The following is a 15,435-nucleotide window of genomic DNA, read 5'->3' on the forward strand; positions in this document are numbered from 1 at the left end:
ATGACAGGATCTCTGTGCTTAGTGTATCATATTTTTCCAGCTAATCTAATAAATCACCTCCCACTAAAAACTGAACTGCTTTATAGTATCAGAGGACCACAGGAAAAAAGCAAAACTAAAAGAAAAAAAGCCCTCTACAACTATATGAAAAAACCACAACAGGTAAAGAACATTTCTGTGAGTAAAAACATGGTAACAGCAATGCCTCTCACTGAAGTTAGGTTGATGAGATATATGTGCTGGCTACCCTGAGCTTTTCTGTAGGTATTTAGAAGAAAGATTAATTTCAAGGAGTTATTTTATGATTTGCATAGCTGTGGGCCTGTGCAGTGCTGATGTGTGATTAGATTAGAGGGCATTCTCTTGCCATACACTACTGCTGCTGCTGAGAAACTGTGTGAAGAAGATTTGCTAGCAACACCTCCATACAACTAAGCAGTTACTAACAAAACTCTGTGGAAGAACATAAGAGGAGTGACTAGAGATACCCAGAATCACAACTGTGCTCTCCTCTTGTCCCTGTACTAAAATGGCTGAAAGATCTTCACAACAGTGTGTCCTTTAGAAGGACATCACTGGCTTTTGGGAGCACTTCTAGGGTGTTCACAACATTTGCCAGCACTGTCAGTTGAGTTTTACAAGAGCATCCATGCTTGGAATCAAAGACTTCTCCAGCACAGCTGAGGTTTTCTAAGATGATGCTATGCTAAGCAACAAGGTACAGACCCAGGGATCTTACCTGTCTCTGAGGACCAGTAGGTTCAGATTCTCGTCTCCTTTGTCGGAGAGCTGGTGCTGAATGTAAGGGGGAGTGGGCTGGACTTCCTGTCTGCTGTTCATGTCTACTGTCAGACACTGTTTGAGAAGGTCCTTCATGTCTATGGGAACTGTCCTCCTCAGTCACAGGCAGCATACCCCGACTTCGCCCATCATGAGTCTTCGGCCTCACTGCAGCGTCTGCCCCCAGGCGCCTTCTCTCCTCCCCATCTTCAATAGGCCTTAGCTCCTCAGGCTCCTCATCCGTGGTTCCAGAGGTGCTTGGCTCAGCACCAGGGTGGAAGTCCTTCAGCTCTGTCTCCTTATCAATGATAACCCACTCCTTGCTGTCAAAGTCCTCCTCCTCTGCAAGCGGCACCGAGCGGAAAGCATTGCTGAGGGCTTCGTGCTCCACGGACGCCGACACGTCCATCCTGCCGCTCGCCTGCCGGTCAGCCTGGCCGGTGTCGATGGACAGCATCTGGGCTGGCTGCGAGGAGCACACGAGCCGAGATGGAGAGCCAGGGATGTCCATTCGAGACCTAGAGACACAACAAGAAGCCATTAAAAACACGCTGGGTTTGTGGTTAATGACAAGGATCATAAGAGAAAGCCCGTAGAGCCCCTCTCACTCATTTCTTGGTACACTTCAGAAAGACAGGCTTAAACAGGAATAGCTCTTTAGAACCTACAATGGCGTGAAGAAGTGCTTCAGTATGACAGCCAATTCGGCATCTCTTTCCCCTGTACACAGGATGATAACCATTTTCACCCAGTAACACCTTTTCCCTTTGTTAAGTTCTACTGGCTTGTGAAAACAACCCCTCAAACCATGTTCTGATCAATGTTTCTCATTTGGTCTGCATCCGCTGCTTGCTTTGCTCCTCTGCTTATCTTAGAGGCTAGCTGCTCACTGCACATATCCAGTGTGTCTGCTGCCCAGATTTTAGGACAGCTGCAGTGTGTTTTCAACAAGGATAATCCAGAAGCTTTGCAGACTCTTCTGGGGAAAGCCTTTCACGTGTGAGACATCAAAATTTTTGAAGAAGAAAGGGGAAGTAGAGGAGGTGAACCAAGGTCAATGTAGATAAAGTTGTGAGCATTGGCTGCTGATCTAATGATTAGGTTGGTCTCAACAGTGAATCCTCAAGACTCTGCTAAAAGCAGCAGGAGGCTACAGAGAGCAAACAAACCTTCTTTCATGTGGATCTGCTTTTCCATCGGCTGTGGAGAGCCGCTCTGACTCGGGGCTGTTAACGCGGCGGTAGCGGAGGGAGCGCACTTGTGCGGTCGGGGACTCCGGAGGCACTCGGACAGGGGAACTGGGGCACACCCCGTTTCTCTGCTCCTCTTCCACCATGCACTGAGTCTGGAGGGGATAAACACAAAGAACTTCAAGATCTGGCCAAAGACATTGATTTCCAGCCTTCACTGTTGCTCTGGACTTTCTCCCAGGATATATTTTCAGCTGCATTTTCACAGTCTGCTCAAGCAATGTCTGAAGGGAGGCAGGGTCCTTCTGCCCTGGCATCAGCTAACATTAAAATAAGCTATAGATTTAAAATCAATTCAAATATTTAAACATCTTTACAACGTGGCCTGTGCATTTCAATAGCCTTGAATGTTGATCCAAAGGAGTTCTCATGGGTTAACCTACTGCACACATAAACCCTAACTGCTTATCCAAGATGTCTAAGAGCCTTGTTTGCCAACATTCATTTAAGCAGAGGTCATGCATTACATTCCAATGTACAAACCTTTACATCTGGTATGACTAAGGCATCTCCTAATTACCAGGGCAGTCTGGGTTTTTTGTTTGTGCTTTTGTTTGTTTTAATCTTGGTCCTTTAAACAAAGTCTTCCACAACATCCACTCAACCACAACATCCGTAAGAGTTTTCCACAGACCCAAGGTCATGCAGGGAGGTGAACATGCTGATGGACACTCTATAATTTCATATTTCCTCTTTCATATTGCCTTATTCAATTTGGTTTTTTTTAATTTAGCAGCAGACAAAGGAGCAAAATTAGGTGACCAACACAGCTGCCCTCTGCCTTGCACACTCCTGATTTCTCTTGGAAGAGAGGGGCAAAAGCACAGAGGCAGAATGGTCCAAGGGCTACAGCAGCAGCACACGATTTGCATTCAACACTGCTGTGTTGCCAGCCATGCAGCATCAGCTGCTACATACTGGCTCTGTGTGGGGTGTGTATAGAGTGTGTTTATCCTTCCCTGCCCTACATTCCCTTGTCCTCTATTAATGCCAGAGGGTCTAAACACAAGCAGCATCTCAGTAAAACACCACTGATCCACACAGCTGCCCTCGTGCATACAATGCGTACATGGCAATTCAGCCAGTGCCCATAAATTAGCAGACCTAAACCACCCAGGCTGGAGTTGGAATGCATAACTAAAGAGCCTTTGCAGCTAGAGAGAGCAGAGAAGGACCTTCAAGCATTAGAGGAAAAGCAGAATAGATTATAATGATTTCATCTGTAATCCAGGCATGGCCAGGAGAAGGTTAGTGGCAAACGAAGGTGAAATGTGTTTGTGAAGGGAGCAAAGTGCTGATGTAACTGTTGGGAAGCATCAACTTGGTAAGATTCAAGATTCAGTGGTGTGGGAGAACAGTGACAGTAAGCCCTGTCCTTAACACTGAAATGGGAGAAGTGGGACAGAAGGAGATCTGAATTGTCTACACAGAGACGTAAGGATCACCTTAGACAGTTATTAGTGAGAAAAAACATGGCAAGCTCCACTCATCCCCTAAATACTAAGAGCAAGTCAGGGAGAGACAGTGCTATAAGACTGGACAATGAAGGATGTGATGCTGTGAATAGCAGAAGGGTGTTTAAACACACTAGCGCCCTTGTGGTTCTGATGCCTCAGATTACAAGCAGAGGTAAAGCTGTGCCCTTAGGTATCAAATTAGAAGCATCCTTCTTTTCTCCACATGGTGACTGTTACTCAAAAACTGATCCTCTCTCAGAGAAGAGTCACACTAAAGATAATAAGCCTAGCAAAGCAAAAGGACAGGCAAGAGTCAAACTAAAGATAACAACCCTCACAGAGAGAAAGGACTTCAGCTTTGGAGAGGTTGCTGCCCTGGGGCTTTGCTGCACCAACTGCTGTGTAGCTACAGAATATGTCAGAGCTGAAGTACTCATGGCCATGCTGGGCAACTCCCTAAGCTCCTTTGGCAGCAACCTGACAACAAATAGTACAGTGCCTGGCACGAGAGTCACTGGCTGTGCTGTGGAGCTTCTAGAAACCTTTCCTGCCTTTAGCTGCTGCTATGACAGGACTTGTGAATGAGATACCTAAGACATGACACACAACTAGCACACTGAAAGGACTCCCCCATGCAAAGTCTGACTGAAGATCATCAAGGCACCTGGTGGTAGAAATGCGAAGAAAAACACACAGAAGTTGCTAGGATTTTTCTGTGCTACTCCTTTTTAAAAATATATGCTGTGTGAACACAACCGTCCCTCTGTATCAGGCTCTTATTTAATGTACCTTCCAATGAAAACTACTGGGAATGTAGAGTTACCAGTGAGAGATGAAGAAGTAATCTGAACTAAGTTCATAATTTCTCAGTGTTGAGGAATGTCCCTGCTAATGCTCCATACAGATCTGAATTATTTGCATTGGAGAATTTTAAGTAAATTAAATTCAATTATTTCTTGTCCATACATAATGTTTCTTAATAAGACTAAGGATAGTGGAGATACCTATACTGCTGAAATAAGGACTAACTTTGTACTAGTAGAGACTGAAGTGAATTCAGAAGCCTCAGAATACTACCAGACTTAACATGCCAGTCAACAAAAGTCCACTAAAGACTGGTTTGTTATGTGAATTTGATATGCTTTGACAATATTTTAAGTCTGATGAACATTTCTCTGCTAACAGATTCTGTATGTATTTGATGACCTGCCACTAATTTACTTGCAATATGTAAATTAGGCTGATTAATAAACTAACTGACAGATTGTTATACTTGACATTTATTATGGAATCAACCTTCAGTGGGGATGCCTCCAAAAAATTAGGTAATATTTACAAGAATGGACTGAGAAACACCTTAGAGATTATGAGGAAAATCAACTGAAGTATACATTTTATGTAAGCTAAAAAAGCTTAATATGATCTTGGAATGCAGAAATATGAGAATATCAAGTAATGGTTTCTCTCACTCTACACAGGGGTGAAATCATTGTTAGATGCTCCTTATAGATTTTTCTACCCTTAAGGAAAGTTAAAAAAATGAAGGGAAAAATGAGTAATGTTATGAAAACATCTCTGATTACATTTATTTATTTACTCAAGAGGTTGGGACACAATACAATTTTGGTTTATAATTTTCAAGCCTGGGTCATTTCTGGTATTTTATCAGCTATGCAAGGACTAGAATTTCTTTGCTTGAAGTAGCAAAATCCTAGATAATGATATGATGATAAAAAAGCTTCACTTTAGTATTACTGGCCCTCAAAATGTCACTTGCATACAGATCTAAATTATTCTCAATGGGTTTTGCTCTGTGAAAAAATTGTTTGTGATTTCCCCTTTCCACAGGAAAATTCTTCAATGCTTTTTGGGTTTACTACACAGGATACTACATCAGTGGATCTGAGTGGCTTCTAGCAGTCTATGTAACCACTGCCTTACATCCAACAGTCACAGGAGACAAGGAAATGTTCTTTACTTTGCTGATGCTGATCCTGAGTTTGTTGCGATTCACATCTGTCTCTTCCCAAACTTCACCCTCATTGAAAGCCGTGTTTGGAGCCTGACCAAGACCTTCCACTGGCCGACCTGACAGGATGGGAGGAGCATTCTCTTGATCACTCAAATGTTCACCCTGTAGGACATCCTCAGTGTTCTCACGGAGCAGGTCCCCGGGTACCGGAGTGACATTAACCACCCTATAAAAGGGACAAGAAGAAAAGTAAAATTATCAGTATATAAAGAAGTAAGCCTATCACACTGCCCCACAGGAACTCCTTAGTAGATTTTAGGGTATTACTACGTTGAAAAACAGGCAGTCCCTGATATAACATCCTGATTCAGAACAGGAGGGTTCCATACATATAATGAAAATTATAAAGATAATGGGATGGATCAGTGAAAGCCTCTTGGAATTCCTGATACATATGCTGAAAACTTCTTCACAAGTGCCCATCACACCATATTGAGCTGTGAAGAAACCTCTCCTTTTGCATGAGCAAATGGGGCTTACTAGGTCTTATAGTTTCTATCTTCCATAACATTACTAGGGATTATTGTCAGCCCCTCAAAAGCACTAAGACAGACCAGTAAACCAGGCCAAGCCTTTTCTATTTAGACTTATCTCTACCTCTGAGCATCAGTCTCTGTGCACTTTTGCAGCAGCACATGAAACACACTGTGAACAGGCTGAGGAGCTGTGCAGGAGGTGTGAGCAGTCCATGCACTCAGCTGTACTCAGCTCACTATCCACCACCACATACATAAATAAATATTAAAAATGTCAGATTAAGCTGTGCCTGCCATGCTGCTCCTACTTCCCACAATCATAATGGTCTTGAAATCTTAAAAAAAAAGCACTGAGCTTGTTGTCCGCTGTCTGACTGGTATAATTACAACACTCACCCAAACATGGCTGCTGTTTGCCTGGTGTTCTGCTGTGGTGGAGTTGAGGTGCTAGTGGACAACAAGATATCTGTACCAGCCTTCTCCCAGTCAAAGGCTTCATTTTCAGTGATGCCCCTTTCTTTCATGCTGTTCTCAAAAACTGACATGATTAGCTGGAACAGATTTACAAGAATAATTTCTGGTAAGTAGGTAAGAGTGACTCTCATGAAAAACCTGAAGTATGCACACGAGGACCAAGTGCATTTTATAATCTCTGGTTTGCCTATGAAATGTATTAAGAAATGAAAGCAAAACTTATAAAATTGCAACAGTTGTTCCTCAGGTTGGTTTTGGCTTCATATTTCTTCCAATCTACAAAAGAAATGCATGCAATATTTTGACACTGATTCAATGAAATTTTGCAGTTAGCTTGTTACTCCAACTCTAAATCCATAATTTCAATTCAGCTTTCCTCTAGATTAGACAGTACATTATGCAGAAGAGTACATTTCATATGCAGAGTTCAAGGGCTGCCAGAAGACATAAACAGAACAGGAAAAGGCAACCCTAGGATGTAGATTCATTGCAGTGTCTGGCTCAAATATGGCTTAGTCAGGAGCCCTATGTTGTGCTTAATGTGCATAGTGTGGCCTGACACACTTGGTTGTCTAAGAAAATAAAACTCTAAAAAGGATGATACAACTTCCTTTATAAGACGGCAGGTACAAATGCTCACGCTGATGTGCTTTATGCTTGTTGCTTTTCTAAGAACTGGTATCCTCTAGGAGAGAATGAAACTGTCAGTAGTTCTCCATGCACCAATGCATTAGCAGAGAAATCTGATGTTCTGCTGTCAAAAGGAAACTGGATGCCGTAGGCCAGAGTTGTGAGGTCCCATATTTCTAATAAAATTTTTTACCTAAATAATGCAGAGCTGACAGGATTCAGCTTGTCAGTTTTTCTCTATAGGAAGAGACAATGAGATGGCAAATAGAATCAACACTAAGTTATGAATAAAATCTAGCATGAGCAAACATCCTATTTGCAATTATATTCCAGTTCTGTTTATCAGTATAATCAGAAGGACAGGCAAGCCTGCCATTTCCTACCTTCCACCAAACTGCAGTAAAATGCCTATTTGCAGCTTTCAGATGAGCCATCTTTTTCCTCCTTTTGGTGACACAGAACCCTAGAAGCAGGTGCACCCTTCTGTGGTAACACTACATTTGATTAAGAGAATTTCCAGAGTTGGTGGTCAGACCGAGCCACAAGAAATTCTTAGGATTATATTTGTTTTCTGACTGCTACTTTGGAAATTATTACCGCCATCTTTTAGAAATTAATATCCTCACAAATTCAAAGATGCCTTGCATCCACACGTTTGTAGAGAGATGTCTTTATGAAAGCCATACTGGCTTCTGTTCATTAGATCATCCTCACCCATCTGTCCACTAATCCCAGTCTCACCACAGCTTTTGATTCTTTGTGATGGACATATCTTCTGAAGCCATTTAAAAACTGGTATTGCTTCTGCCACCTTCCATTCCTTTGACACTGAAGCAGTCTGAAGTAAGAAACTACACGATAAAATTAAATGCTCAGCTGCCTTATTCTTAGCACTCCTTCAAGGACTCAGTCAAAACAACTTTTGTTACTTTCAGCTGTAACTTATTCTGCAACTCTTGGACTTGACTTTGCAGGCCATTATGGATTTTACAGCCCTTTACTCTACTCTCTGTAGGGTCTTTTTTCATGGCTGAAGGATACAGGTGTCTTCATCTGCCATCATTCTCAAGCTATTTAATGGACTTACTGAGTCTTCTCAGCTTTCTCTGAAACCTTTATGCCTCTGATGAAAGGTCAAAGCTTTACAAGGAGAGAAGTGGAGTGGAAAACTGCACAGAACAGTCCCAGCAACAGCCACTCTTCCTGGAAAGCCATGCAAAAAGTTACTGGATCCTGTCCAGGGATCCTCTGCCTGCAGACAGAATATTAAAACTCAGAAGAGTTTCCACAGTCACTACAAGCCTCCCATGCTGAGTTTCCTTCTGCTGGGCAAGACAATGTACAATTCCAACTCTGAGTATCAAAACCATTAGTAGGATAAAGAAGAGGTCCAGTATGTTTCTCTATTAAAGATGTTACTGCCCATGAGGACATAGAGCTTAATAACATTATGGTGTAGCATGCCATGTTTTGGGCTGATGCCCCAGAGAACAAGAGAGAAGCAGCCAATGGGGCACAAATTACCCACTAAGCTGTCATGATACATCTTGTCAAATGCCTTCTCCTGACCAAGGCTCAGAAAGGAATCACAATAAATCCTGAAATATCACATATAAAAGGTTCCAAAACAGTCATGGATTGTGCAGGCACTCCAGCCTTGAATTCTTTGGGGCTTATCTAGGAAGATGGAATCTTTCAGCAGAAACTTTGGGCACAGCAAATTGCTCTTGCTCAAGTTTCTGATCTGCACTGGAATCAACAACACAGTATTTAAGACTAAATATCAGGCACACCTCTTCAGTGGTAGGAGTCCCCTTTTGCTAAGGGTGTGCTCCTGATTTGTAAGTCCTACAAGACTTTCTAGTAGGAAAACAGTAGGACTATAATGGAAGGTATCTAGTAACTTGCTGTCCTGTTTTCAACTGGAATAGAGTTAATTTTATTCCCAATAGCTGGTGCAGTTCTGTGTTTTGCATTTAGGATGAGAACAGTATTGATAACACACTGATGTTTTGGGGCTGTTGCTCAGTTGTGCCTACCCTCACTCAAGGATTTTCAGTGTCCCATGCTCTGCTGGTGGGGAGCTGCAGCAGAAGCTGAGAGGGAGCATAGCTGGGACAGCTGACCCAAACAGGCCAAAGGGATATTCCATACCATAGAGTGTTATGCCCAGTATATAAATTGGGGAAGTTGGCTGGGCATCTGGCAATTTTATTTTGCATCACTTGCTTTTCTTGGGTTTTATTTTTATTTTTGTTTCTTAATCTTAATTACAGTAATGATTATTATATTCTACTTGTTTCAATTATTGCATGGTTCTTGTATGAACCTGTGTGGTTTTTTCTTTTTTTCTTCTGATTCTCTTCCCCATCCCACTGTGCAGGGGGTACAGTGAGTGAGCAGCTGCTTGATACACAGCTGCCAGCTGCAGCTAAACCACCACACTTGGTCAGCATGAGAGAACTCAGACCAGCACTGATTGCTCACAGGGAGTCCTTCCCAATTGCTCTGACAATATCTGGTATTGACTGACTCTAAAGGAAGATGTCCACATAGGAAACTTACCTTCCCACAGCTGCTCAGGATGTGTACAGGTCAGCCATTATCTCATACAACAACAGCTGATGTGATCATTTTTCCTTGAGTGAAATGCAATTCACAAGGCCCTAGCTGAGGGAACAGGATGGATTCCCAGGCAAAGGCACTTAAATTTCTATAATCTTCCAGGAGCAAAGGTTACTATTACTTTTCTGATACTCATTGTAAAAAAAGATCTTTGGGGAGAGAAGCCAGCCACCTCCCCAGCCATACCTGAAACTACTCCTCTACCAGCTGGACTGTATGCAAGTGTAGCACAAAATATTTTCTACTACATCCTGTCTGCACTTTTCCAGGGAAGAGGTGTGCCTCTTGCTGTCAGATGAGTCAGAAAACCCCAAAATGCTGCTCTAACGCCCACATCCTCCTGCTGTGAAAGTGCTGAAAGTTTGATCCTAACCATGAACCAACACTGACAGCAATCCATTAAAGGCACAGACCTGACATAGGAGGCCACGAGTCCAAGAAGCACAAAAACACAGGGTATAAGATCCATCACCTGACAGCTCAAGTCTATTTTATTCTATCATCATTTTCCTCTCCTCTGCTTAGGCAAACTTGTGTCATCTATCCATCAGAGAGCGGTGATTTCTGGTCACCCTTAGTCTCTAGTTATAGCCTGGTATGTCTCTCTTGGAGACATCATCTCAGGGGCCCAGAACTGTGATTAAATTGCCACTCAGTATGGCACGTGCTTAGGAGAATCTAAAACTTCAAATTAAATTCAGATTTTTAAATAAACCATGACTTTGTATATTAGTAAACACACTTCCCTAATTTCCTTTATTTCTCTGTGGGTCTGATACTGGCGACAAATTCAAATGGCCTCTGGTATAGTTTTTAATATTTCAGAGTAATACATCCAGATAAATCAACATAAAGACATCTCTGAAGCTGAGATGCTTGGAGAATTTGCTGTCTGGAATAGGTCTCCAAGTCAAGCTAGAAGAGTCAGTGTTAAGTGGCAACTGAAGATGCCAAACTTTTGTGGGGAGTTCCTTTTTGGAGGCTTCTTGCCCAAGCTGCACCTGCAAGAAACTGAAGGCAAAAAGGCAATTCATAGCTTCAGTTACATGGCCTACTGTGAAAGAGCTGTTTGTGATTTGTACTGCCTGAATTCTGTCTGGAAACATCTCCTTCCCTTTCAGTCTCAAGGACGGCTTTTTGGTACCATTAGGACACCATTATTTTAAACTGGAATAGAATATAGGAGCATGTAGGTTCAAAAGCAGCTTTGGAAATCTCTAATCCCACCGTCTGCTCAAAGCAGAGCTAATTAAAAGGCAGATCATATTTGTCATCCAGCCAATCTTTGGAAATCTCCAAGGATGGACATTCCATAGCTTTTCTAAGTACCTGTTTCATATACAAGAACTCAGACTCTGAAGTTTCTACCCCCCTAGATTTAGTCACAATTTCCCTTGCTGACTCTATTCTCCTAACAACTCACCTTGAGGCAGTGAAAGACAGCAATCAGATTCCCTCTTTGACTTCTCTACTCCAGGACAAACAAATCCAGCTCCCTCTGCATCTCATCAGTCCACTTCCATCCCTCTGTAGCTCTCCCTCTTAGTGGCAAATGTTATTTTTCCATTGCAATATCCAGAAAGTATTTACCTTTTCCTTTTAGTTTTTAAAAAATTTGTGGTTGCTATGTTACTACATGGACATGGCTAAACCACAAAAGCACCATTGGAGAGAGTTCGTTGGAACACCCTCCTACCACTTTCCCACTATCAACAGGAGCAGGCACTCAGATAAGACTGCACTGATCTGGTTATAAAATGTTGTTTCCATCACTCTGTCTTTAATGTATGGAGAAAACTATAGTGATTAAAAAAGGCAACACAGAATCAAGTTGCTTCAGTTCTGTTGTGCTAGTTTGAGTTACTCACACATAGGCTGATAGCAAACACTGAATGGGAGGAAAAATCCTATGTTAGATGAATATTAAAGAAAGAGATAATAATGGCTAAGGCCTGTATGAGTCTGCAAGACATCAAAGGGGTTGGTGTGCACTGTTGAGCTGTCAGTGTAGGTAGGCTCTTAGACCTTGGCACACTGTGCCAAAATTCTGTCACATTTGGAGTACCTCAAAATTTGTGTGTCTTAATGAAAGCCAGAAATACTGTGTTGTTTGGGAGGAACTAGCTGGTGTATAGTCCAGGATTATTTTGGACAGGGTGGTGGAAGGAGATGAAGAAACTTTTGACATTTTGAAGAACTGTACAGTCTAGCCTCTTTCTCATGGTTCTAGGAAAGGTATTCCTCAGACAGTTATAAACACATCCATGGAAATGTCAAAAAAATCTAAATGCCAATCTAGAGTGCCATGCATCACACTGGTAGCAAAGATAGGCTCCTACCTGATAGTCTGGCTTGGTGAAGTAGTCTAGGCTTGCAATGTGATCCAGGAAAAGGTGGAACTCTGAAGGCATGTGTTTTAGCAGCATTCGGTGTTCATATTTTTCTTTTATCATGCCAACCTGCTCCTGGAAAAAAACAAGACAAAATTTCAGAGCCAAGAATCTCTTCCATTTCTTCACATTTATAAAGACTTATCATTCCCGGAACACAGACTCTTCCTAGACTCAGCATAGTGTCTACATACTTCTCTTTGCTGTCCAAGGCACAAGGAGGTTGAGCACTGCAGGCAGATGTCAAAGGGGATTCTTGAGTCAGAAGCTTGCTGCACAGGTGACCTACTTCTTTCCAGGGATTTTATTCTTTAGTACAAAGTATTTCCAACAACACGAACACTTAGCTTTATTCTGTTTAACTTTCTAATTTCAAATCCTGTTTGGCCTGTTTGGCACAACAAGGTGTTACCCTTCTGTCTTTCTAAAGGCTCCAGTCTGTCCACCTGTACTGTTTACTTTGAAAAAATTAAAACCACTTGATCAAATATAATTAACAATGTGCATTAAAAAATGTCCAGTTACTCCAAATAAGAGAAGCCCACCCTTTGTATCAGAACACACAAAAGCAGGTTAGCATCTCACAGCAAGATCTGATAAAAAGGAGACTCTGGCTTGACTCCAGAAAAAAAGCTGCACTGAGCTGCAAGAGGAATAATAAAGAGTCATAATAATTAAAATGTAGCGCCCTCTCTTAAGCACAGACACCAGTTTTCTTACCTTATCTTTGATCTTTCTCCATGGAAGCTGACCAACAGCAAACTCCACCAACATGTAAAAGAGAGACCACAGATCATCATGTCTACCCATCTCCTGGAGAAAAGAGACACCAAGACTGAGGAGCAAAGTTCCACACTGCTGAGGGGTCCAGGTGTACTCTCCAGATGAGCTACCTCATTTTAAAAGGCAGGAAGAGAAGCCATACTTCCCAGTCAATGATTAAAGAAGCCAAATAAAAGGCTAAAGATACATATTTACTAATGGAAAACAGAATAACCTCAAATAAGAAAAACCCTAAACTGTATATAGAACATTTTTTATTATTATTTTTAAGCCTAAATATCATTCAAACTTGCTCAAGGGTTTTTGCAAAAGACTCACCATTGTGCACCACAACACAGATTTATAGATTTATAACATTTCCACATAAATCTCTCCTCCCAGGTTAGTGAACCGGGAATGGAAACATGGGGATAAAGGCTGAATTTGTCAAAGCACATGAATTCATTTTTGGTGCTCAACTTCCAATGTCTAGGATATGATTTCTCAAAATAGCCTGCATTATACAGCAATTTTTGTGTCTAAATATACATTGAGCTGATGCCAGCTACAGCTGGGCCTACTCAGCTCTTGCAAAAATTATACCTCAGGTTTCTCTGCATTTCTCTAGAAACAGAAAGAATTCATGATGGCATTCCGCTGCCCTCCCCACATCACACTTTCCACCTTTTGTAGCCAATAACTTCCACCTTCTCTAAAAAAACTTGACATTTCTTCATATGTCACAAGTAATCCTGTATCACATTCCAAGTAAGGCCAGAAACCTGGAAGTAATGCAGGAGGGCTGATAGTTTCCATCTGGCAGGCACTTAGCAACAGAAATGCAGAACTTAGAACCACAGAAGATGCTGACTTAGAAGCGACCCATCAGTATCATTGAGTTTAACTCCTGGCCCTGTGCAGGACACCTCAAGAACCACATGCAGTGCCTGAGAGTATTGTCCAAACTTACTGAATACTGTCTGCAAAGGATCACTAACAAAATAGGAGAGAGGAATGTTTTGAGAAGAATGTTAGATGAGCCTTCTAGAAGCATTTATAGCCAAACAGGCCAGACACTACGTAGATAATGGCTCTTTTCAGGAAAATAAACCCTAACTTTCACTGGGTGGCTCGTCTCCTGAGGGCACAATGTTAATATCAAAAATTAGATTAGAAAAACAGATGAAGAATAGATTTGGTGACCTGGCACTTGGCAATTCCTGCCCAAGTTCTGCTAGAAACCAGCAGTAAGCAGCCTGGCACTTAACCAGATTTCCTCTTCCGTGTGGTTTACTTTTGACCTTAAAAAGTGTCTGGAATGCAATAATTATAATTTTTAAGTCTGCCAACTAGAGAGGACCCAATAACTGAAGTACAATGTTGATTTTACAGTTAACAGCCTTAACTATCTAATGTAAATCTTCTGATAGAGACTAACTTCTGTAGATAACATACCAGAACCCACACCTCTTGCTCCTTTGCTCCTGAAAACATGTTTCTGAGGGGGAATTATCTTACTGGTATCTCCTTATAACTCCAAAATACTCACCCTGTTTTTGTGTGCATTCACGGAGGCATAGCGGACGGTTCCTCGGAAACCAGCTACGTTGCGAGGCTGGAGGGAGACAAGAGAAATATCTCAGAAACAGAGCAGACGGATGAATCCCCTGTGCAGCCAACTCCTGAGAACTTCTTGTCTGAACTGCTGTTTTGTATGCACCTGAGGAATACAAGGCTCTTACTGCCGCCTTGTGCTCTACCTACACAGAGAGCGTTCTCCAATTCTGTGTTTCTAGGAAAGCTCACTTCACAGAGAAGGCAAGGTGGTTACAGTGCTGTGTTAGAACAGTAATAGTCCAGGCATAGAGGTAAGAGCATTAACCAGGATGAGAGTTTCCTTTTTAAACTCCAGATCAAGCGAAAAGCTAGTAAAGAAGTGCAAAACTGAGTCATGAGTAACATGAGCTAAGCAAAGCCTGAAGATGGCCTGGTCAGGATGGAAATGGGGACCACCTACTCTGACAGATGACCACAAAGATTTGCTGACACTGCTGGTCAGCATCTTCTGTAAGACTTCAGCGAAACATGAACCTCCGACTTTCAGAGTTCTTGCTTTCTTCCAGATTCTTCCCAGTATATCCTATCTTTATTTTCTCTTTCCCTGATTCTCTTTTTCATGTCCTTGTGAATTAAAGGCTTGATATAGTAGGTGTGGAAAGGCAGTCCTCCTGTGACTTATTTGTCTCATCTGGAGGCTTTCTCTGCTTTGGGGCGTGAGCAACTCTTCAACTCTTTCTACTGCATTAGACCATGTGAATTCACTTAATGTAGATGTCATTCTGAAAAACACTTGCATTTAACTAATGACATCCACCAAATTCTTAGCTGAACTAGAAGCACCGGAGTTACCGAGACTTAAAAGCAGTGCTTTAAAGTGCAGTAAACCAGGTTCAGGCCCAGACTTCTTTCATCATAAGGCTAAGCTTGAACAAAGAACTAAACATACTCAAAATGAAGATCCTACTCCAGCAGAAAATCAAGCATATTAGTAACCAGTTA

The 15,435-nt window shown here is 42.0% G+C and overlaps 1 protein-coding gene across 1 annotated transcript in view; it reads right to left on the bottom strand.

Moving 5' to 3' along the window:
• Positions 1-15,435, bottom strand: part of TTBK1 (tau tubulin kinase 1) — a 75,718-nt gene that overhangs the window by 26,576 nt on the left and 33,707 nt on the right. The window contains exons 6-12 of the mRNA XM_083857908.1: positions 14,426-14,491; positions 12,835-12,927; positions 12,064-12,189; positions 6,392-6,546; positions 5,466-5,685; positions 1,950-2,125; positions 740-1,298 (exon numbers count right to left, since the gene is read on the bottom strand). Of these exons, the coding sequence (XP_083714034.1) occupies positions 740-1,298; positions 1,950-2,125; positions 5,466-5,685; positions 6,392-6,546; positions 12,064-12,189; positions 12,835-12,927; positions 14,426-14,491 (1,395 nt within the window). The remainder of the gene's footprint in view (positions 1-739; positions 1,299-1,949; positions 2,126-5,465; positions 5,686-6,391; positions 6,547-12,063; positions 12,190-12,834; positions 12,928-14,425; positions 14,492-15,435) is intronic.

Source organism: Zosterops lateralis (genome assembly GCF_965231275.1).
Source record: "Zosterops lateralis genome assembly, chromosome: 3".
Taxonomy (NCBI): Eukaryota; Metazoa; Chordata; class Aves; order Passeriformes; family Zosteropidae; genus Zosterops; species Zosterops lateralis.